This window comes from Eschrichtius robustus, chromosome 15 (assembly GCF_028021215.1).
Source record: "Eschrichtius robustus isolate mEscRob2 chromosome 15, mEscRob2.pri, whole genome shotgun sequence".
Classification (NCBI taxonomy): domain Eukaryota; kingdom Metazoa; phylum Chordata; class Mammalia; order Artiodactyla; family Eschrichtiidae; genus Eschrichtius; species Eschrichtius robustus.
Window position 1 is genome coordinate 55,887,692 of NC_090838.1, and position 24,071 is coordinate 55,911,762.

The 24,071-nt window shown below is 40.4% G+C and overlaps 1 protein-coding gene across 1 annotated transcript in view; it reads left to right on the forward strand.

Moving 5' to 3' along the window:
* The window catches only part of ACTR2 (actin related protein 2), a 35,602-nt gene extending 23,631 nt beyond the window's left edge, over positions 1–11,971 (forward strand). Inside the window, exons 7-9 of the mRNA XM_068564039.1 lie at positions 1,866–2,011; positions 5,913–6,045; positions 9,250–11,971. Of these exons, the coding sequence (XP_068420140.1) occupies positions 1,866–2,011; positions 5,913–6,045; positions 9,250–9,420 (450 nt within the window). The 3' untranslated portion in view covers positions 9,421–11,971. The remainder of the gene's footprint in view (positions 1–1,865; positions 2,012–5,912; positions 6,046–9,249) is intronic.
* The last annotated feature ends 12,100 nt before the right edge of the window (positions 11,972–24,071 follow it).

The following is a 24,071-nucleotide window of genomic DNA, read 5'->3' on the forward strand; positions in this document are numbered from 1 at the left end:
GAAGCCCGTGCGCCTAGAGCCCGTGCTCTGCAACAAGAGAAGCCACCACAATGAGAAGCCCGCACACCGCAACGGAGAGTAGCCTCCGCTCGCTGCAGCTAGAGAAAGCCCGTGTGCAGCAACGAAGACCCAACGCAGCCAAAACTAAATAAATAAATTTTTTAAAAAAAAGAATAAATAAAAATAATTATAAATTTTTATAAGTTATATTGTTTAATTTTAGAAGATACTGATTCAAATAGTCAATAAGTCAATACTTTGCAACTTAATGATCTCCAGATTTGCTCTGGGGATTCTTTCCTGAAGCCTTCTTGACAGTTACCCTAGATTTATAATTTGTCACCTACCTGACTTTGCATGAAAGTGTCATGAGGCAGAGGATAAGGGAACTAGAAGTGTAAGACATATTTTATTTATTTATTCTCCTTTCTCAGAGAGTTTGAGGTAGGTTACAAAAATACATGCAACAAATAAACAGTGAACTGATGAGTAAATGAAGAGGGATAAGAGTGGACAAATAAAGGAAAGGGTAAGATTTGGTGCAAAGAAATGGGAAGCATACAGTTTTAACAGTTCCAAGAGGTAGTAGTAGTTCCTAGGGTAGGTGGCCGCAGGCTGGCCTGCAAATAGAGCTTTGAGAAGAGCCACACCATCAGAGGCTGGAAGGGCCAGGTACAGAGGTTTTGGTAACAGTCTGCCATGTGAAGTTTTTCCATGTATCTTGGGGTGATTTCAAGTTTGGGTTTTAAAGTTTATTTTTTTTAAGGGTAAATTTTTTTTTAAAGACATTGATGTGATTTATAAAAATATAATTTTGGAGTGATTGCCTTGTACATACTTGTAAACAATCATAGCAAATGGGGGTAAATGTCTTAGAGAACTTGCTTTGTGATGCTTTGTCATATTGGAAAGTCAGTTTTGGAATCTAAAGATAATTATTGTAATTATGTTATTTTAAACAAATATACTGTTAGAAATGTTAATGTAAAACTAATTCTGGTATGTCATACAGAAGTGTGTCCAATGCCAGCGTATACAAGGATGCTTGTTACTTAGGTCAATTCAATGAATTGTGAGGGAGTTTTTGTTTAACATTTCTCATTTAATTAAATATAAACATGATGTAACTTAAGAGTTTTCTGTACAAGGTCATGTTGTAATGGTTGGTATCTGACCAGTTTAAATCTCATTTTCTTAAAATTATATTTATTCATTATCATTTAAAATTTAATAGGACCTAGTAAGTAGGATACAACAGAATTGCCTAATAAATAGTCTAGGTCAATATTCCTTAAGTTTTCTTGATCATACAATTTTTTTGGATTAAATGATTTGACAGAAGTTTCACACGTGATATAAAGTGTTTTGATGACAAAATAATAAAGTTTCCCAGAGTAATTATTTGGTGAAAGAAATTACTTAAAATTTTTAATTGAATGTGTCTGTGCTACATGGTAAAAATATCCATAAACTCACAAATGTGTTAAAATGATAAGCAACATTGACTCCAGCGAGGCAATCCAATTGCCACGGGCGATCAGCGCCACCTGTAGTGCTCACCTGCACACACCAGTGGAACATCACTCACTCGTGTGTTGGCCAATCCTCCAAGAAATTCCTGCTGTTTGGGGGCATGACATACCATTTTAAAAGCAGAACAGAGCATGATAATAAAAACAATTATTTTGATGTATTTAATTTACCTTTTTTTGTCTTTTTTCAAAAATGTATTTTAGGAGAAATATATTGCTGATAAGGATTTTGGTTCTAGAACAGGTGTTTATAAGTTTATAAGTACTAACATCTAAAGAACACTAGGAACTTTTAAACTCTTTTGCTGATACCTGATTGTTCTTGGTTTCTAGCTCCCAGATGGCCGCATTATCAAAGTTGGGGGAGAGAGATTTGAAGCACCAGAAGCTTTGTTTCAGCCTCACTTGATCAATGTTGAGGGAGTAGGTGTTGCTGAATTGCTTTTTAACACAATCCAGGCAGCTGACATCGATACCAGGTACATTAGAAATGGTTGTTTCAAAGTTATTTATCAGAAATAGATGGAATATAAATAGCTAGAATGACCAAGTTGTCTATTGTCTCACTCAGGTTTCTGATAGGGTGACACTGGTTGTTGAACAGCATATATCATTGTGTCTCAGATGCCTCTTTAAACTTATTTTGAAATAGTTTAAATGTTGAAAGTTGCAAGACTAGAATAGAGAACTCCTGTACACTATCCAGTTTTCCATTTTACTGATTTTAACACTCTGCATGTTTGTGTGCTCTCTCTCTCTCTCTTTTCTTTCTTGAGCCATTTGAGTAGGTTGTATGCGTTAAGTCCTCTTTACTCCTTAATATTCACTTTGTATTTCTTAGGAATGAGGCTATGCTCTTATAGCCACAGTGCATTATTGAGTTCAGGGGATTGATTACTGACATACTTTTATCTACCATCCGTATTTCAGTTTTGTTCACTGTCCCAATAATGTCCTCTATACAGTTTTTCTTTTCTCCAGTAAAGGATCAAATCTAAGGTCACACATTGTATTTAGTCGTCATGTCTCTTAGTCACCTTTTATCTATTATAGTTCCTCAGTCTTTTATGACATTGATATCTCTGCAGAGTACAATTTGGGTTTGAATGTTTTCTCATGATTAGATTTAGGTTGTGCATTTTTGGCTAGAACAGTCCTTAAGTGATGTGTCCTTCTCAGGTTATCAAATCCAGAAGTGATGTCTGTTTGCTCCTAATTGGTGATATTAGAGTTAAACTCTTAATGAAGTTTCCTATTTTCTCCACTGTTTACGTTTTCTTTTTTTTTCCTTTCCTGACTTTTAAGTAATTTGTGGGAAAATACTTTGAGACTGTGTAAATCTCCTGTTCCTCATCAAACTCTGCCCCCCACCCCTTTTGGCGTCTGTTGATGATTCTTGCCGAAATCCATTTTTATTGTGATGGTTGCAAAAAGGTGATTTTTTTCTAATTCTGTCATTCTGTATTTATTAGTTGGCATTCTAGCATAAGGAAGTCCTTTTCCTTTCTCCCTTGTTTTGTTTATTATCAGTATGGTCTCATGATTTTATTTGGTGGATTATAATTTATTACTGCCTTATTTCATTTTGGTGCTAAATTGTTCCTGATTTCGCCTGTGAGAGCCCCTTCAAGCAAGCTCCTGTGTCCTTTGATGTGCCCTCATCTCTTTTTGAGCACATTCTACTTCATTCTATTTTGTGGCACAGGATATTCCCGGCTCATCTTTAATTTTGTTTTCTGAATAGGTAGTGAAAACTATACAAAAATGTATACTCAGAAGTATCACTCTCCCCACCCCTTGTCTTTCACCCTGGTCCTCCTCCCTCTGTTTTTTATTTTCTGACACAAAAGGTAGCATACTGTAAATACTCTTTTGCACTTTGCTTTTTTCACTTAATGTATTCTAAACAAGTTTTTTTTTTTATGTCTAAAACTGCCTTTTTTTTTATACAGCAGGTTTTTATTAGTTATCCGTTTTATACATATTAGTGTATGTATGTCAATCCCAATCTTCCAATTCATCCCCCCCCCCCGCCCCACCCTGCTTTCCCTCCTTGGTGTCCACATGTTTGTTCTCTACATCTGCCACTTCCTAGGGGTTGTCCTTATTCTTTATTCCAGTTGCATTCTTTTTTCCAGTGTGATAATGCAGTGATAACGCTGCAGTTAATAACCTTGTGCACACTGTATCTTTGTATTGTTGGACATATATATTCTGAAAAAATGTCTGGGGGAATAGTTGGGTTGAAGGATAAATGTGTGTGGTTTTGTTATTGCTCAGTTCCCTTCTATGAAAGTTGTACCCTTTCTCTTTCCCACCAGTCATATATGAGGGCACCTGTGTCCCCAACAGCTTGTTCACAGAGTTTGTCAGCATTTTACTTTTATGCCAAGTCTAATGAGTGAGAAATGATATCTTAATGTAGTTTTAATTTGCGTTTCTCTTAAGATTGAAGTTAAATATATTTTTCTATGTCTAGGGCCATGTTTATATCTTCTCCTGGTGAATTATCTGTTCATGGCTTTTGCCTGTTCTTCTATGGAATTGAAAAGAATTTTTTTCTCTCAGTTTTTGAAAAAGTTCTTTTTATATTAGCTCTGTGATATCTATTGCAGACATTTTGTCATTTTTCATTTGTCTCTTGCTTATGGTGTTTTGGCCATACAAAATTTTGTTTTTATTTAGTTATATAAAAAGATTTATAATCTTTTATTGCATCTAGAGTTTGAGTCATAGTTAGAAAGCTCTCCTTTATACTCAAGTTATTGAGAAATTCACTCAGAAGCATTTTATTAAGCAAGTGTTTGCCTACTTCTTTATTTAACCCTGAATGAAATAACCCGCTAATTTTTGTGGGCTGGCTGGGGAACAGGCTGGTAATGGAAATTAATAAAAATAGCAATTGGCTTATAAAAAGCTATAAATCTAATGGAAGATGATCAAAAGTCTAATCTAGACTTCATAATTATGATAAATTCTCATGGTAGGGATTGGGTAGATGCTTTTGTCCCTTGATTTAATGATCAGTAATAGGAAAATTATATTTAAAAGTGCATTCCTGTTGGTAGTGATTAAAGTTTTGGTGTTCCTAAAGCACTGGAGTTAGGTTCAGTACCCTCTCCACATTGCTAGCATTGGAAAGCAGCACAACTCAAATTTTGTTTTGCGTGTCCTGTGTGTTGAAAGCATACATGTAAATGCTCATGGGGGGCTTCCCTGGTGGCGCAGTGGTTAAGAATCCGCCTGCCAATGCAGGGGACACGGGTTCGAGCCCTGGTCCGGGAAGATCCCACATGCTGCGGAGCAACTAAGTCCGTGCGCCACTACTACTGAGCCTGCGCTCTAGAGCCCATGAGCCACAACTACTGAAGCCCACGCGCCTAGAGCCCGTGCTCTGCAACAAGAGAGGACACCGCAATGAGAAGCCCGCGCACCGCAACAAAGAGTAGCCCCTGCTCGCCACAACTAGAGAAAGCCCTTGCACAGCAACGAAGACCCAGTGCAGCCAAAAATAAATAAATAAAAATTAATTAATTAAAAAAATAAAAAAGAAAAGAAAAATAAATGCTCATGGGCACATACCACATGTAGCTATACCTCAACTGCTTAGTTTACGTCACACTCGTGTGCATACTTCTGCAATTAAATACAATACAGAACTTCTTCTAGAAGCTAGAATTATAATAGCCTGAGCCCTTGAGAACCTGAAAGTAAGTAAAAACCTGGAAGTGAGTTTGAATGAGGCCAAGATGGATGTGACTTAGCTCCTGAGTTTTACTAGGAGAAGAGTTCCTCAGACCCTCACTCAGATGATATTACTTCTACTACATATGCAGTTATTTTAGATTTGATTATCTGGTATCATGACCAACAGCATATTTAAGGAAGAAAGCGAGGTCTGCTCTAAAAAGCAAACACATCAATCTAACCAAAAATAATAGCTGACAGCCTCAAAGCAAAGGAACAAAAGGGAAAACTACAAAAGACAAATGGAAAAATTCAAAAGCAAGAACTGGAATCGTGGTAGGATATGGTTAATTATAGTAAACCACCACATCTAAGTGGCTCCATGGAAGCACTGTGATAGCACAGTCCAAATACTGCAAGTTTGTAATGTAAACTGGTCATTACTAAAAGACTCATTTACATTTGCAAGAAAATGTTACATGCTTTAGAAGTATTATCATCAAAATGCTAATAATCAAGAGGGTTTGTTATCTATTAACAGTAGTAATAGCAGACATTCAGCCCTGTGGTTTACATGTTGAATTTTATTTAATTCTCCCAGCAACCACCTGAGGCTGATGTAAATAAAAGCAACTCTGAGATACTGTTTTCCTAATCTGAAACCCCTAATGAATACCTATTGTGTCTTTCTAGATCTGAATTCTATAAGCACATTGTGCTTTCTGGAGGGTCTACTATGTACCCTGGGCTGCCATCACGGTTGGAACGAGAGCTTAAACAGCTTTACTTAGAACGAGTGTTGAAGGGAGATGTGGAAAAACTTTCTGTAAGTATCAATCAATAATCCAACTGTTAACATACTTTTAAAACCCTGTAAAATAGCTTGTGAATCTTGACAGCCACCAGAGGGAGCAAGAAGTCGTTCTAAACAAATTCCTAATGCAGTCTAGTGTAGCCGTGAAGAGGTAGGAAGAAGTAAATGGTGCAAGATGAGCTTTGTCTCAGAGCGGTCCTAGTGCCCGGGCACCTCTGTATTCAGTGTATCGAGGCAACTGGGTCCAGGGCCAGATGTTTTGGTTCATCTGTAACAAACAGCCTGGAACCAGAGGTGCCTGTAAGTACATGGGAAGAACCTGTTGTACTATGGAGAGAGAAAGGCCCCCTTAGGTTTGTTTGGCTTTTTTTAGCTTGTTTTTTTAATATGTAGTCAGCATTCAGTGCTACTCTTGGACTGTCTCATGTTTCTGACTCTGAGTTATTTTCTGGCTGTTTCTTGCATATGTCTTATCTCCCCAATCAGATTGTAAACAACACCGTGTCTCCAATTCTTTTGCATCCCTGTCAACTATCATAGCTCTTGAAACAGACTTTAATTGGTAGTTGTTGGTGTGTAGAGTAGGAAGAAATTTTTGAACTAGTATGTAATAGTTGGTGGTTATTTGGCATTGATTTTTTTTCTACAAATCCTGGACTGTGTGAAGTACACTATACATACGATGCACTAAATTGAGAGTTGTTTAATTCTAAATTAATCTCTGAGGTTCATCTCACCAACTTTGATCAGTTTAGATAATGAGATTACATCCTACAGAGTGCTGTATGTATTAGAGACACTATGTCACATCTTTTATTTGTGACTCAAATTGTTGAAATTACATTGTGTATGGGCTCATACATTAAACAAATTAAAAGACTCAAAAGGAGCCATGTTGTCTCAGTACTTCACTCATTTGTCTGACTTTGAGTATACATATAATTTAAAATCAGTCTCAGATGATTATTTAGCAAATGCTTCTTGAACTCCTTCTAGGTGCCAAACACTTGTCTAGATGGTGGGAGAAGCAAAACAGTGGTGAACAAAACCAAAAATCCCCACGTTTAGTCTGTGAATAAGATATCAGTAGTAGTAAGCGCTATGGAGAAGTCAGGTTAGGGGCTAGAGAGTGGGTAGTGATTGGGGGAGACAGTGTGTTCCTTTGTGTAGTGTGATCAGAGAAGGACTCCTGTGAGATAAGATAACTTTTGAGCAAAGACCTGAAGGGAGTGAGCCAGTGGGCAGCCTGACTCTCGGGGGGGAAGAATCTTCCAGGCAGGAAGAGCCCCACGTTGGCGGGAGTTGTGCAGGAGTGGCTGGAGCAGAGTGAGCGAGGGCGGAGCTGGGAGGTGAGCTCAGAAAGGTAGTCAGGATGTAAGCCTTACTCAGCCACGGCGAAGAGTTGGGCTTTCCTCCTACTGAGGAAGGAGGATCTTGCGCAGAGAAATGGTAGGATCTGACTTGTTTAAAGGATCATTAAGTCTGGGTGGTGAATAGATTGTTGAGGGAAGGGAGGAGGAAAGGTGAAGTCACAAGACAGGTTAGGAGGCTCTGAGAGGACGGAGGAGCTGGTAGAGGCTTATGAAATAGATGAGGAGGTGTGAAGTGGTGTCTCGGAGAGTGCGAGAGAGAAGAGAAATGTCACAGGATTGCCGAGCGGCACTGAGGGGCTCGGCTGAGGTACCGTGTAAAGGTAGATGTTGAGTTTCTCTGACACGCGTTCAGTTGCTTGAGGGCAGGGGCGGAGCAAGAGGGTTGATCACCTGAGTTGGTGTTCTGCCGAGTGAGGGAGAGAAAGACAGGGTCACTGAGGATGATGTCAGGACATGGTGGAGAGAGCATGCACACGCACCACAGAGCACGAATGAGGAGGAATAACCTGGGCATCTGTAGCTGCCCTGGGCAAAGGGGGGTGGTGGATGGGATAGTCAGATAGGATGAGTTTCTGAGGGGCTGTGGAGTTGCAGGGAGGAGGGAGAGAACAGTGAACAAGAATTACTGTTACCCACCTCCAGAGTTAGGCAGGTCGTGAGAGAGAGAGAAACAGCAGCCAGTTGAGAAAGCTGCAGGGCAGTGGTGTCCTCAGGGGCTAGCCAGGTGTCCCTGAGAGCGGGGCTGCCACACCACAGCCCTGGACCAAACCTGGCTGTTCTATAAAGTTTTTTGGAACACAGCCAGACCCATTCTTTTGTCACATAATATGTTGCCTATCGTCACATATTGTCTCTGGCTGCCTTTAGGGATTGCCAGCGAGACCTGCAGAGCCTCAAGTGCTTACTCTCTGGTCCCTTGCAGAAAAAGTTTGCTGACCCCTGCCAAAGAGTAAAAAAGTAACTAGAACAGTTAGAACAGTAGGTTAGCCTCGGAATTAATAAGTAGACGGATGTTTTTCTATGTCATGTGTTATGACAGATCCTACAGTTCATTTATGTCACGTAAAGACAATGTAGAATGACATATAGTTATTTTGAGTCTTTTTGCGGGATTTGTGACTTTGTAAATAAAACTGCTACTTCATTTTGAGGTTTCTCTTTCAGGTGTTGACTGACCATACAGATGGAGGTCTGTCCTTGTTAGACAGTTAATAGTGGCTGCAGAGTATAAAACTTCTCCTGCTTGTCTTTAATTTTGGTTACTGTGTTCATTTTTCCCAACATCCTCATAATTTATTTTGACCGTGTTTGGCCTTGTTTATTTTGAGAACATTTCGTTTGGATTTGAGAGAATAGAAAGTGAGCTTTGCTTATAAAGAGAGAACTTAAAGCTTACTCTGTTGCATGGGACTACAATCATAGGGGCGTGAGACCTTGAAGAAACTATAGCAGTCCTCTTATCCCAACTCTTCATTTGACAGCTGGCCAGGTGATTTGCCCATTAGTGGGAAACCTGTCACAGTCAGGGCTCTGGTACTTGGGCTCTTGATAGGGCGAGCGTGGAATTCATTGTTCAAATCAGGCTGCTTTTGAGAGTGACAAGGAGTGTAGTTAACGATGGGGCCACAGGTGTACATTGCGACTGTTCTAAGCACACTGGGATGGATGTGTGATCTCCTGGCTGTGAGTTTTGGGCAAATTACAAAATTTCTCTCTCTAACTGAGATACTTACATCACAGGACCTTTGTGAGAATTCAACAAGAGAATATAAGAAAAAGTCATTTTCATAAAGCAGAAAGCGCCATGCGTGTGACGTTTTATCATCTCCTCTTTCTCCTTTAGAAATTCAAGATCCGCATTGAAGACCCACCCCGCAGAAAGCACATGGTATTCCTGGGTGGCGCAGTTCTAGCGGACATCATGAAGGACAAAGACAACTTCTGGATGACCCGACAGGAATACCAAGAAAAGGGTGTTCGTGTGCTGGAGAAACTTGGGGTGACTGTTCGATAAACTGCGAAGCTGGTTCCCATCACGCCCCTAATGCTTTCTTTTTTCTTTTATTACCAATCTTTGAACTCATTCAACTCCAGGACATGGATGAGGCCTCTCTGTGCCCTTTGACTGGAAAGGTCAGGTTTTATTCTGGTGTCTTGCAGAAGTTTTGTTAAATTTGTGTTGATGTGGGTAAATCTGACTGCTTAATTCCACCACTTCCCTGCAAACACAAGAGGGCCAGGGTCCTGTCTGCTGCTCTGTTTCTCCTAAGTAGGCATTTAGATCATTCCTGTAGGCTTCCTATTTTCACTTTCCTGTTCTAAGGCTGCTAGTATTAGTCTTTAGCACACTAGGTGGTATGCCTTTATTAGCATCAGAAAAAAAAACTTCCACAGGAGCTTTTATGTGTTATCGGGGTGGGGTGGTGAGGACTGAGTGGGCGGCTGCTGAACCCTTTGTGGCGTTTCCCCTGTGGTGTGGCGCTTTCTACCGTTACTGCTGCGGCTTTAAGTACCTTAAAGCTTCTGGTATTAACATTTTAGGGAAATGGTAGGCTCAGAACTAAAGTGTTTGGGGTTGGGGTTTTGCGTGGAGGGAAGGGGTGGGGTTTTGATTTTAATTTTTTGATTTTTGAGCTTTTCTGCTCTGGGGTACGTAAGATGAACTTTATTTACAATACTTTGATTTGGCAGGTTTTCTTCTACTTTTGGTCTGCCTGGAACTGTTTCCATATGCTGTAAAAAAGCAAGTGTAGTGTCCCATCATTATGTGACTTAGGGATTTTTTATTTGTTTTTTAAAATCAACCATATCAACTGGGACTAAACTCCCTAGAATCTACCAATGGAAAAGTAACATTGAAAAAAAGCTTTTGGAAATTCAAATTACAGACAAAAAGTGCTTAAGAGCTGGTATTTTTCTAAGTGCTTCTATTAATACCAGAAGCATTAAGGTAACCCAGTGCCAAGTACCATTCTTGCAAAATTCTTTTATATAACCGACCAGTGCTTATTTAATAAAAACAAGTAGATACATATAAATAATTACTGGCAGTAGGTTATAATTATTGGGTTAAAAATAACATTGAAATATGGGACTTGTGCCAGTTGGGTAATTTTCACTAGTTTTTTTTTGTTGCTATGTTTTCATTTAAAACCTGGAAGTGGAGTAAAATTTGACTATTTAAAATGTTGGCCAAAAAAAATCAAGATTTAAATGCGTATTTGTACTGAAAAACTCATCATAACTACTAAATCTCAGCCATCTTAAGCTTGAAAGAAGAGTTGTTGGTATTTTGTAAATATTAGCCGACTTACCTGTCAGAAAACCATATTTATGAATCCTGTCGGTATTGCTTGGTATCTGAAAAAATATCAAATAGTACCCAGACTTGAATTCCTTCTAAATTTGAAAAATAAAGTAATAAGAAATTGTATCACTCTAAGTACAAAATGCAAATTCTGGAGAAAAACGTTTTTCTTCATTTCAAAACATTCTTTACTAATAACGACTTTGAAAGAAGAAGCGTACTTTTTTTGGTGACTGAAATTGGAGAAATTATTGGCTATAGCATATCTTTTTTTGTGAAGAAACTTAAAAATCAGTTTATATGAAATAAGCAGCAAAAGAAAGTTAGTTTTAATTATGCAGCTTCTGTTAATATTATGTATTTTTTGTCTGTTTTACCTCAATTTGAACAAGTAAAAGAAGTTCGCCTGCATGCTGGACATGCTTCAGTACACGTGAATAGCCTATGAATAACGTCTGTTAGATTTTAGGGACGTGGGTATCAGAGTCACTTTGGAATTCTAAAGTGTTCCTAAGTCATGTCCTTATAAATCCCCCCCCAGCCTTTTGAATACTGAGTTGTTAAAGGACACAGATGTAGGACCAGTATCTACTAGTTGTTCATTTCAGGTAAATGGATTGACTTCTGACCTTTGGTCATGATTTTAAAATATGGGGGTAGAAGACAACAAAGAATGGGATAGACTCTTAAATAAAGCAGTGAAAGCATTTGTCATTTGTCCCTTGAATGTAGAATTTGGTTTTAATTTTATAATTCTGCTAGCAAACATGACAGTTAAAATGATGTATTAATATATAGAAAGAGTATAGTTTTTAAATTACATTTTATAATTTTCCTATTCCAAGGTGAAATAATGCATTTAGTAATTTGGGGGTGGGGTGGGGAAGTATCATGTTTAATTGGAGTTGTCAGGTATGAGTCCCTCAGAAATTAAACTTTTTTCTGTTTTAGAAGAGATCTGATATATAGCTCTTGAAAACCTTTGTCACTTAAATTTCCAATAATTAAAGTTCTTTCCTTTTAAAATTAGAATTGCCAATGCCTTGACCTTTGAGAAGGGTTTCTTAGAAATAGGCCCTGCATATAAACTTTTTTCTTTAAAATGTGGTATTGGATGTTAACTTTTACACAGTTCTGAGCACTGTCAACAATATTTGGAAAGTATTTTGAGAGATCAATGGACAGTTAAACATTCTAAATTTAACACGAATACACTTCTTTTTGATTCAGAAAATAAAATCAGATTTTTCAAAGTAAATTTGAATTTTGTCTTTGTTTTTCCTCTTAATAGTATTTCTCTTTGGTTTCATTTTCTTATTTTTATTCATATTTTCGTTTTTGCTAATGCAAGACGGATCGACAACTTTATATGCTAGTTGTTAGGGAAAGTTCAGTTCAGTGACTTTCTACTATTTGACAAAAAATCATTTATTTTTGGTATGATGTTTATTTCTGATATGATTTTAAATACCTGAGGTGGGGAAAAAAACCCTAGGAATAAAAGCAAATCACAGCTATAGCTCTATTAGAGACTTTTTTCCCTCTAGGAGACTGTTTTGTCTCCCGGAAGATTTAAGGACGCTTTGGCAGTGTTAGGAATGCTCGAGAGATCTATATGGAACATGCCTCTTTTCAACAACATCTTACCTCATCTGCAGACTTTTAGGCATATTATTTTTAACAAAGCAACTAAAGACAGATGAAAATTTATTAAGCTGACCCAGCCCTTTCTTACTTTTATACTAGCCTTTGAGGATGGGGTCTGGGGAGTAGATGTGAGTATTTTTGTTTTTCTTGCTCCATGAACTTGTGTGCTTGAACACCAGTGCTCCCTTCACGGCCAGAGTCCCCCAGGACTTCCTGAGGTTCTCCTCTGGTGTCTTTTATCCAGTCTCTTCCTGGTCCCCAGAAGAATGGTGTGATTGCTATGTCCGTGTTACAGAGGGGCACTGTATTAGGTGTCATTGTTGATGGAATGAATGTCTCAGTGCTCTTCATTTTTTTTTTTTTTACCCACAAACCTTGGCCACTGTACAACTGAGTGTGGTTATTAACTACTAATTTTAGAACCATCGAAGAGGGTATCCAACTAAAGTGAACCAGAAACTCAAGGATTGATTTTAGCTCAATATTTAACATGCTGTCTAACCTTGGACTGATTGGCCAACTACCCACAGTACCTGGGGGTATTTGTAGGATCACTTTTTTCCTCCAGCTCAAATTTCTTGAACTATTTAGAAGCTTGAAAATGCTACATCAGAGGTAAGTGGAGGAGGTGGGGGAAGGACCTGGAAAAGTATATTTGCAAGTGTTGAGTGCTTTGTAAAGGCCAAATTACTGACTTTAACCCCGCCGTACTGCAGTTACTTTAGCTACAGAGTAAAAATAAAGTTGGGATGTAAATAAGGCAGCTCTTAGTATTAGCAGGGAATTGGTTCCAGGACACGTGTCTCCTCCAGGATAACAAAATCCAAGGATGCTCAAGTCCTTTATGTAAAATGGCATGGTATTTACATATAATCTGCACACATCCTCCTGTATACTGTAAATCATTCCTAGACTACTTATAATAACACAATGTGAAGGCTATGTAAATAGTTGCTGGAGCATGCAGCAAATTCAAGTTTTGCTTTTTGGAGTTTTCTGGCATTTATTTTCCTGAGTTTTTTTGGTTTTGTTTTGTTTTTTACTATTTGTTTTATTTTTGGCTGCATTGGGTCTTAGTTGTGGCACGGTACTTCTCGTTGTGCCACACGGGCCTCTCTCTAGTTGTGGCCCACGTGCTCAGTAGTTGTGGCACACGGGCTCACTTGCCCCACGGCATGTGGGATCTTAGTTCCCTGACCAGGGATCGAACCTGTGTCCCCTGCATTAGGAAGGCGGATTCTTAACCACTGGACCACCAGGGAAGTCCCTTCCTGAATATTTTCAGTCTGCCGTTGATTGAACCCACAGGTGCGGAACCTGCCTTACGGAGGGCCGACCATATGTAAGTTCCAGTGACTTTTCACATGAAGCTTAACATTTAAAAAGCATCCTGAAGCATCTTGCTCTGCATTGGTTAAATAACGTACAAAGTTAGGGAGAAAGAAGCTATTAATACTTTTGTTTAAATCATCTGCACTATGGCAGTGACAAAAAATAAGTCTTGTACCTACTGTAAGTATCTCAGTTTGTTACATGCAGATGTAAAATACCTAACTGGGTAGGGGGAATCCAGATCATCTTTCTCTTCCCTTTGGCAGACAGAGTTCCTGTCCTGTCTTTCTCATATCTACACTCAGTTCCTCCCACCCACTAGAGGAAAAAGGAAAGACTGGAAAGGACTCTGCAGATAATTTCCCTTGAAATAGAAGAATTACAGAGTATTTTAACTAGGCTTGCATGGACCAGTTGAAAGGGTTGGGTTTGGGAAATGCAGAAACCAATCACAAGGATAAGGTACGGTTTTCAAGCTCAAGGTAGACTCCTGAGAACGCTGCTCTTTGCCATTAACGTCAAGTTGAGCTCTTACCTGTTGAATGCTGCTTTTTTTAAAAAAGATTAGTAAGAAAACTAGTCAGCTGCTTTGTACTTCCTTGAATAGAGGTTTGAAAAAGGGTCCCAACTCTCAAGAATAAGAATTCTACACATAAAAAAGAGTAATTATAAATATTCAAATGTAAAGGTATTAATAGCAAATAAAGGTTGACATTTTAAGCAATCATTTCAGGAAATTCTGAGGTTAAGACCTACCATAATATTAATTTGATCTTTTTGTTAAATGAGTACCTTGATGTGCAGGGGTTGTTGGAATTTTAATTTAGGCCTATCATAGGCACAAGAAAATTTCAAGGCTTGTCTTACTTTAGGAAATCAAATCTAAGGATTTCCTCAGTGATAATTATTTCTATTAACTTTTTATATTTTCATATTTCATGCCAACTTAGTGTTTGAAAAGTAAGAAAGTTGGGCCTTAGTTTTCAGCAGCATGGATATCATGTGGTATCGCTTATATGTGGAATCTAAAAAAATGGTACAAATGAACTTATTTACAAAACAGAAAGAGACATACAGACTTAGAGAACAACTCATGGTTATGGGGGAGGGGAGTGGGGGGAAGGGTGGGGGGAGGGATAGATTGCAAGTTTGGGGTTGACATGTACACACTGCTCTACTTAAAATAGATAACCAACAAGGACCTACCGTATAGCACAGGGAAGGCTGCTCAATAGTCAGTAATAACCTAAATGGGAAAAGTATTTGAAAAAGAATAGATACATATATATGTATAACTGAATCACTTTGCTGTACACCTGAAACTAACACAACATTGTTAATCAACTATATACTCCAGTATAAAATAAAAATTAAAAGAAAAAGAAATTTGGGCCTTAACTGAGGTTCAAATGTTGAAAGTAGTAAGTTGATAATATACATTTGACCCCTTAATTTGAAATCTTCAGTGTACCTCCAAATGTGTGTGTGTTTGTATATGTTTTCTTAGATCTATCTACGTGTGAAAGTGTTTGGCATTCAATTTAAGAACTATTGAGAAGGAATGTAGGTTTGGAACCTGAAACTATTGACTAGGTACAATTCAAAGGATCTTGATAGGTTAGGGAAGCCATTTTGCTTGTTTTGTTTTTACTTAGCAGTTTAGGTAGAATTTAGTATGTTAAGTATCCTATAGAAAATTATGTAGCTAGAGTATAATTATATAATTTTTAAAATACTCAGATTATTGCCTCTCAACGTCTTTGAAGTCAGAATCACATGGAGTGCTTAAAAGTGCAGGTTCCTGGGCCCCACTCTGGACCTCCAAATTTGACTCTTGGGCCTGAGGATTTGCCTATTTTCCAACTGCATTGACGGTTCTGATCCCCGCCAAAGCCCTCACTCCCCTGCTGTAGGGTATTAACAGGACTAACAGGACCCACACCTGCATGCCCTTGTCTCGCTCTTCTGAAAACTTCTGGAGCTTTCAGCAAACAGGTTCAGAAGTGAACAAGCCCTGGAAACCGACGCTGACCTCCACCCCACCGCCCCAAACAAATCCTCAGTTCAGGTGGTGATAATATCCTTTGCTCAAAATGCAAATTCTTCTGGGACGGTTAAAGCACCATCAGTCATTTACACGTTGGTGTGAGTTAAAAGGAAGTCCAGTGACTCAAACTGACACCTAGTGAAGATTAGCAGCTCTTTGTGATTTAAGTGGAGGGAAGGTCTGTAAGTTTCACTTGAGTCCATTGGTGAAAACAGGCAGGATCCTGAGGAGACGGAAAGAAGTCAGGAGGGCAAGCTCACTTTTTAGGGGCCCGTGTAGATGCGAGTTGGGTGCTGGAAGTGGTGAAATAACCAGAGCAAACTGCTTATTTCAGAGTGGTTTTTAGAGATGTTTTCTCCTCCCTTCTGACTTGCATGGTTCCCAGCTCCCTGAACTCAAGGCAGTACAGCTAGTACTACGATTCAGCCACTTGACTGAAATGATTTGTAGTCTGGCTAAGGAGCCCACCTACCAGATGTAGCTTTACTTCTGGAGAGGAAATATCCGTTTCAAGTTCCATGCAACTAACATACAAGTGAACTTGGATGCAGTGTGGAGACCACATATATAGTTGATTGAAGTTTTGATTTTTTTTAAGTATAAGCTCAGTTCGTTATAAAATTTGGAAGTTTGTGGAATTTTATTATTTTAGTTGATAGCTGCTAGAGAGAGAAACAAAAGCTTACTCTTGCATTTGCTCTTTTAGGCAGGAATAATTGTAGCCAGAGATTTGAACGGAGGTGGTGGTGGGGGCACTGCAGCTACTACATATTAAAATTAAGTAACCAGCTGCAGGTAAGGAGGTGGTTAGTTTTCAGTGCAGGAACCCTCTCTAAGGAGGAGGTTGGTGGATCCTCTGGGTGAGTAGGAAGTGACTTTTATCTTCTGAACCTAATGCTTATATAGCTCATATAAGTAAGTTTTAGCATTTTCTGTAGAAGGAGAGTGTGTAGTTGATGCTGGATGCATTTTCTTGCTATTTGTTTGCCTGCATATCTCATTCCTACTGTTTTTACCATGATAGCTTCTCTTAAATTTTCCATTTCACCCTAGAGCACACAGCAAATATCTTCCAGCATTTTAAGCACCGCCTCTGATAGTACAGTTAGCTAAAATTGTGTATCAGATGTTTAGAGCCTTCTTTGTTCTCCGTGTTGACGCAAAGTTTGTCCAAAAGTGGAAATGTTTGTGTATGATGTCCAATAGTCACTTTAATGACTGCTATCAATACATTTCTTATGACATGAAAACTGACTGAAAAATCACAAGGTGTCCTAAAGTAGAATGCTGTTCATAATGTGGATTTGGGGGGTATCAGTGTTTCCGATTTGCCTTTTCTCAAACACACAGGTGAAGGCTGTGCTAGGAAAACTATCTTCTGACTTTAAGCTACTATTCTTTTAAAATGGTGTGACAATTTCATGGTTGTCTTTTCTTTTTTTAAGTTTTGGATAATTTTACTAATCTCAGAAAAGAGATGGCTGAGTTATCTTTCTCTTCCATTTTATATATGTAGCACTCTTATGCCTTAAACATTTTTTCTCGTCATACCATTCGAAGGAAGCTAAGATTTGTGGTGTGAGCCAATGGAAATCTTCTCCTAGGTGTTTTTTCTTTAAAAAAAGGTTTCCTTGAGCATTCTAAATGAAAGTTTTCTTTGTTTTGTTGCATTTGTGGGTCTTTCGAACAAATATATGAGGGGAAAGATTTATGTAATGAAATGCCCATGTTTTAAGAGTCTAAAGAAGCTTAGATTTATGGCACTCCCACCCCCATCTCTGCCGTCAAATCACTGAGACGAAAACTTGTGAATATGGCCTGGATCACAAAAAAAACCTTTGCTGTTCCCACATTCTCTGAAATGACATCTTAAACTCTTATAGCTCAAGCTTTGCTAACTGGCAAACTAAACTAAATGGTAGCCCGCTTCACTAGCTGATTTGATTCAAACACCTGGGACCGAAGGAGGGCCTTTTCCCACTAAATTTCAGTACAATAATTACTTTCAAGAATATATCCTGTTTTCTTCAGGCGCGGAGCTTGTCTGCTAAAATAATTATCTGTGAGGCAGACAGGGAAAGAATTGCATCTGTAAAAGGCAGGACGAGTTTAGGAGATGAGGGAGGAGGTAAGCCCCTCGCTGACTCACAGCTGCCCACCCTGCAAGGAGAGAGCTGGCCAAGAACATCCACGCTGATTTATGGAGGAGAAATGAGGAAACCATTTACCCCAGATCTCTTGGATTTGTGACAATGTCAGTGTAAACTATTTCCATTCAGACCAAGTGGTAATTCCAAGTCTCCGAGGTGTTCCCTCTCCCACCTCTTCCTCTCCTAGGACGTTCAGGCTGGTGGTTCTCAAACCTTGGGGTGCCTGAGAATCTCTTGGGGAGCTAATTATGGTGCAGATACCTGGCCCCACTTCCCGAAATTGAGGTGGTGGCACTCAGAAGGGCTCATTTACACTTAGAAAAACATGAATCAGAAACCGGGGGTGGGGTGGGGTTTGTTCAGAATTAAGCTACAGCCTCAATGATAAAAATCTGGGTGTGTTTTTCCAAAGCTTTCATTTAATTGGGAGTTTTCTAACAGAATGAAGACAAAGGCTCTCCCGCCTAGAATTTACCACCAGGGACTCTTGGATTCCCGGTTAATCTCTCCTCCCCCTCCCCTCCCCTCCCCTCCCCTCCCCCCCCTCACTCTCACTCTCTCTCTCTCTCCCCTCCCCCTACTGTAAGACTAGAGGAAACCGGCTTCTGTTATTACTGTACCTTAATTTTACTTACAGAGGAAAGTGTTGCCAGTCTCATCTGTTTCAAAGGGCCTTTGTTTGAAATCCCTTTTGGAAATGGAGCACATTTTCTTGGTTTACTGCCTTTCAGAGAACAAGAATGCATCTTAAACAAGTGTTTTTTCAACTTTTAAAGCTCCTTGACTTTCTGTGAGCTGAGCCAACAGAGGTCTTCAGGCTCTACATTCATTAACGGAGTCACATAGGAAGCATTAGCGACAAGGATGCCAACACGACAGAAAGCTGTAATGGTCACCATTTATTGAGCACACACTAAGAACCAGGCGCTGTCCCTCAGGGCACTTTACCAGTATTCTCTTGCATTTCAAGTCGGATTTATTACCTTCACTTTGTAGATAGGAAAATAGATTGCAAAGGTAAAGTAACCCGGGGACTTCCCTGGCGGTCCAGTGGTTAAGACTTCCACACTTCTAATGCAGGGGGTGCGGGTTCGATCCCTGGTCGGGGAGCTAAGATCCCAAATGCCACACGGTGTGACCAAAAAGACAAAACAACAAAAAAAAGTCAAGTAACCGGAACAAGGACGCAGAGCTAGGAAATTCAGAAATTCAGAGGCAGAGTTGAACTCAAGCATCTCTCTGGCTGCACAACCTTTGCTTCAACCCCCTGCCATGGTTCTGTGGGATGGTCATCCGAGTCTGTCTGTCTCTCTAAGCCTCGACCAGCTTAGGACCCCGCCTGGACTCCACCCTCCACTCAGAGGCCTTGGGAAAAGCACTTGTCTCTTGCTGCCTTAATTTAACTCAAGCTGATGAGTAAAGTGCCCCAGCCCGGAGTGGTTGACATACCGAGTGCCATTAAAAAAGCGCTTTGATATGAAGTGCCCCATAAGAGCTTGCTCTTCTGTTTATAGCAAATCATTCCCATGAAAAAAAATTAAGTGGAGACTGGGAGTGAACAAGTCAGTGGTCTGCTGGGCAAAGGCATTTAAATCCAGAGGGGCTTGTCACACTTTGAGGATTTATCAAGCTCAAACTTTTTTTCGGGGGAGGCTTAGTTTTTGCCTACCAAGTGTTCATTCTGGCCCTGAATTTAGATCAGAACTTGACAAATTCATCAGTGGAGATTTCAAAATCGCCACTCACCACAGGAAGGCAAGAAATGGAAAGAATGTCAGTTATTAAGGTTAGCAGTGGCCCCTGGAATCCAAACGGCCCTTGAAAAGAACACTTGGGGAGGGGAAACATTTGAATCACTTAAATCTGCTAAGGACTTGCCCTGTATGGAATGCTCTGAGGGTGGCGAGTGCATGGGCAAAGCTCTCAGAGTGACTGTCATGCATGGGGGACAACCTAATGGGAGGCCCTCTGCAGAGGCTAAACTGTGGAGGGCCATTGCCTTCTGGGAGACAGTGACTCTGCTCCCATGCAGAGCAGCTGTGTGTCACTTAAGCGGCAGCTAAATTTGCTCGCTATCTGAATTCAAGGGTGTTTCCCAGATCTCTGCGCCGCGAACAGCAGTGCTGTTTAAGATGGCCATTATTGCTTTCATCCCCTTTGGCCAGGAGCAGAGGGAGGGTCCTGGCTCTGGGTCTCCATTGCTGCTGCAGGAGGACATGATTCGTGGTTAGCCCATCTCTAAAAGCCCTGGGGAGCCAAGGGTAGGAAGGAAGGAGGGAAGTTGTGTAGCATAAACAAAACAAAGGAAAACCAAAAAAAGCGGCAAGAAAGTACTTCAGATGTGCAAGGATCTGTAATTCACGTACTCGTGGGACAGCTGAGGGTTAGGACCTGGATTAAATGTTTTCACATGGAATGGAAATACCAAGAAAAAAGCAACCCAGCGTTGGAGGGCCTGGCTTGGTTTAAAGAGGTCCTGGAAACAGGTGCCTCTTATGTTTCTGGACGTTTAGACACATCAAGTCCTATACATAAATTGTTTGAAAATATATGTAGCAGGTTATCCCATAAAGCCATTTATATTGCCAGTCTGCCTTCAGTTTTCCATGAGAGGATGAAATACATTTTATGAGATTTGGTTGAAAATAATTGATCACTTTTTTAAAAAAACTATGGTTTAAAAGAAGTGAATATACGGATAAAAAGTATGAAATGATCTCTTGAGTGTTCATCAAAACCCATTCCAAATGAAGGAGTCTCCAGCAGCAACTATTTTAGAGTAACTGGGCTGTTGCCTGGTGACCTGCACAATTCAGTGCTTTTATAATCAAAGGAGAGATTCCTCGGGATTGATGCTGTGGCCCACACCTCAGAGATGGGTTTTCTTTTTTTCCAATATCTTAATGGCCCTTTGGATAGAACCAAACAAACACCTTTAAAAAGTAGGAGTGGTGGACATTTTAATAGGCTGCTAAATTATCTCAGTATGAGGTGCGCCAGGGATTACTAAGCCAAACGGTATGTTGCAATTGGAAGTGGTCAGCCTAGCGCAGCTGTTCTGGTGAAGGGCTTGAGGGCCAGCTCACGTGGGAGCCAAAGTTTTTGCAAGTTTTGTACACGTGTATGTGTTAAATTAATTTGAAGGTGATCTGTCAAGTTGAACTTGACAGTGAGCCAAAAACCAAAACAAAAAAAAATAACAAAACCAAAATCAACTCATGACGATGTTCGTTTCAGTTTTTGCAAGATAAGCACATTTGAAAGTTCCTGTGCATTGAATTGACTTTGTAGGAAACACCTTTTTTCCCTCACTGGATAACATTATTAGCCTGTGTTATTTATCCTGTATTGTTTAGCCTGTGTTAGTTACACTCATTGAATCTTAAAGCTTGCATGTAAGGTTAGGGGTCCCATGGTTGAAAGCTCTCAAGCTGCATTTGCTAAATCAAACGGCGGGGTGGGGTTGGGGGGCAGGTAAAGCAACTTCCCAAGTCATTCAACAGAACTTGAAAGGGGCTAAGTGTCTGCAGGTATCATCCCTCCTTCCCTTTTCAAAGTAGCCCTCAAAGTTGGTCTGAAGCCAGTGACATTTAAAATCACTGTATTTGCATGAAAGTTGGTCTGAAGCCAGTGACATTTAAAATCACTGTATTTGCATGAAAGTCTCTGAGTTTTGAATTTGAAGAAGTTAACTGTGCTCTGGGGCTCTAACCTGGGTGAGAGGCAGCCTGAGGTAATTTCCCTAAGAGTGTTTGGTGAAACCCAAGCAAGACACCTTACAGCCAAGTGTTCTCTGTGGTCCAGTGAGTTAGGGCATCGCTGCATGAACCTCCCTTGCAGCATAGTAGAGTCTCAGGGAAGTCCTACAGGAAGAAAATGGAGTGGACTTTTATTTGCCCGGCGCAAAGTCCCTCTCATAATCATTGCCTCCTTCCCCTCTCCTCCTGTCTCTGGCCACCCATCTATTAACACTATGCAAGGCACGTTCTGGAAAATCATGGTCCTGGCCAGCAGCATAGACACAGTAGCTGTGGCCACATCCCACATTCCTGGGCCCCTTTTTTCTCATCTGGAAACAGCACGTTTCCAGGTGCTTGAAATAGTTATTACTTCCAGTTTCCTCCTCAGAAGGTTCACTTTAGAACTAAGATTTGAGGATTTTCCAGATTTGGTTTTTTGTATTCAGAATAAGCCTTGAAATGCCAGAACAACAGAGGGAAGATGGTGACAGCAAAAGCAAGTACAGGAGCCTAGTGAGCGTGAAAACAACCTAGAAGCTGGGCGTTTTCCCTGGTTGCCACGTTGGTGCTGTTTTCGTGGACGTGGTCATGGTGCCTGTGACCACCAAGCTTCTGTGGAACTCTCTTCCCATATTTAGGGGTTTTTCTACATCGTCAAGTGCTGCCTCCTTGAGACAGAAGTCACTGCTCAGTGTGCCCATCAGGCACTTCCACTTGGGAAGCAGACCCCCAGAGGAATGGTTTCCTGCCCAGGAGGTGGGAAGCAGCACAGGCCTGGGGCTCTTGAGTGCGGCCGTGCAGGGCCCCTGCTCTCCAGTGCCCAGTGTCAGAGGTGTGGGCAGCAGAGGCTGTGTCCACAAGGGGAGGTGGTGGCTCTCCTTAGTAACTGAGTGAGCTCCCACGTATCCCTTAGTAATTTATTTTCTTTTCTGCTAAAACCGTCCAGGGCAGGTTATGCTGATCGCAGCTAAGACCCTGACTAGTATACATACTTCCTGTCCCAAATGGCCAGGATGCAATTCTGCCTTTTTTTTTTTTTTTTTAAAGTTTACTTTTATTTATTTTTTAAATTTTGGTTGCGTTGGGTCTTTGTTGCTGTGCGCGGGCTTTCTCTAGTTGCGGCGAGCGGGGGCTACTCTTCGTTGCGGTGCGCGGGCTTCTCACTGCGGTGGCTTCTCTTGTTGCGGAGCAAGGGCTCTAGGCGCACGGGCTTCAGTAGGTGTGGCACGCAGGCTCAGTAGTCGTGGCGCACGGGCTTAGTTGCTCCGCGGCATGTGGGATCTTCCCGGACCAGGGCACGAACCTGTGTCCCCTGCATTGGCAGGTGGATTCTCAACCACTGCGCCACCAGGGAAGTCCCGCAATTCTGTCTTAATGAAACTGCTGCTTTGCAACAAAGGACACAGGAGGTATTTCGGACACATTTAGTTCAGTAAAATAGAATGTGTTCATTCCTTTAAATGTCTGAGATAAGAACTCTGTATACTACGCAGAGTAGAGGCTGGCTCAGTATTTGTCAAACTAAAGATGACTTTCGTTTTCAAGCGAGAGGCCCCACTCAGTCCCCCTCCGTCTGGTAGAGTGAACATCTGACTTAACGATTTTCATAGGAGCGGAAGGTCAGAAGAAGAACAGAGAATGTACTCATTTATGTCCTGCTGAGTTTGTTTTTTTCACCCCAAGAATATGGTAAGAGTAATAAAATCCCAAGTAAACTTCCAGGAAATGTGGAGGAATTTATAAATGATCATAAAGTAAGACAAGTTCACAGTAGTGTTTTCCCCCTTCCTTAGAGGAGCTGGGAGTGGAGTGAGGAAGAGGTTGGTGAAGCATCAGAATTGTATTTGTGCCTCCTCTAAAATCAAGCAGAAATGTTAGAAACCAAGAAAGCCACGCTGCAGAGTGTTCTCCTTGTTGTCAGGAAACTGGAGAATTATTTAATCAAATAAAAATGAAGATTCAAAATTCACTGTCTACTATGGGCTTAGCTCTGCTGGCTGCTCTAAGGAATACTGCGGCAATGTTTATTTTTTCCGAAACATTTGAGAGACGTCGTGCCTCTTTGTCTAGTATTAAAGGTATTAAGGTACCTCAGTGTGTATTTCCTAAGAACAGGATATTCTCTTACAGAGCTATTGCACAGTGATCAAATTCAAGAACCCTAATACTGTTATAATAATGTTTTCTTTTCTACGCTCCATATTCAAATTTGTCAATTGGCCCAACAGGCTTGCAAAGCATTTTCCCCCATTCCAGTGCAGAATCAAATCCTGCACCACCTATGGCATTTAGATGTCTTGTCTCTTTTGTTTCTTTACTCTGGAACAGTTCCTCAGCTTTGACGTTGACATTGAAACGTTTGAAGAATAGAGGCCAGTGATTTTATTGACTGTTCCTCCATCTGGGTTCCTCAGATGTTTCCTCGTGACTAGGTTCAGGTTA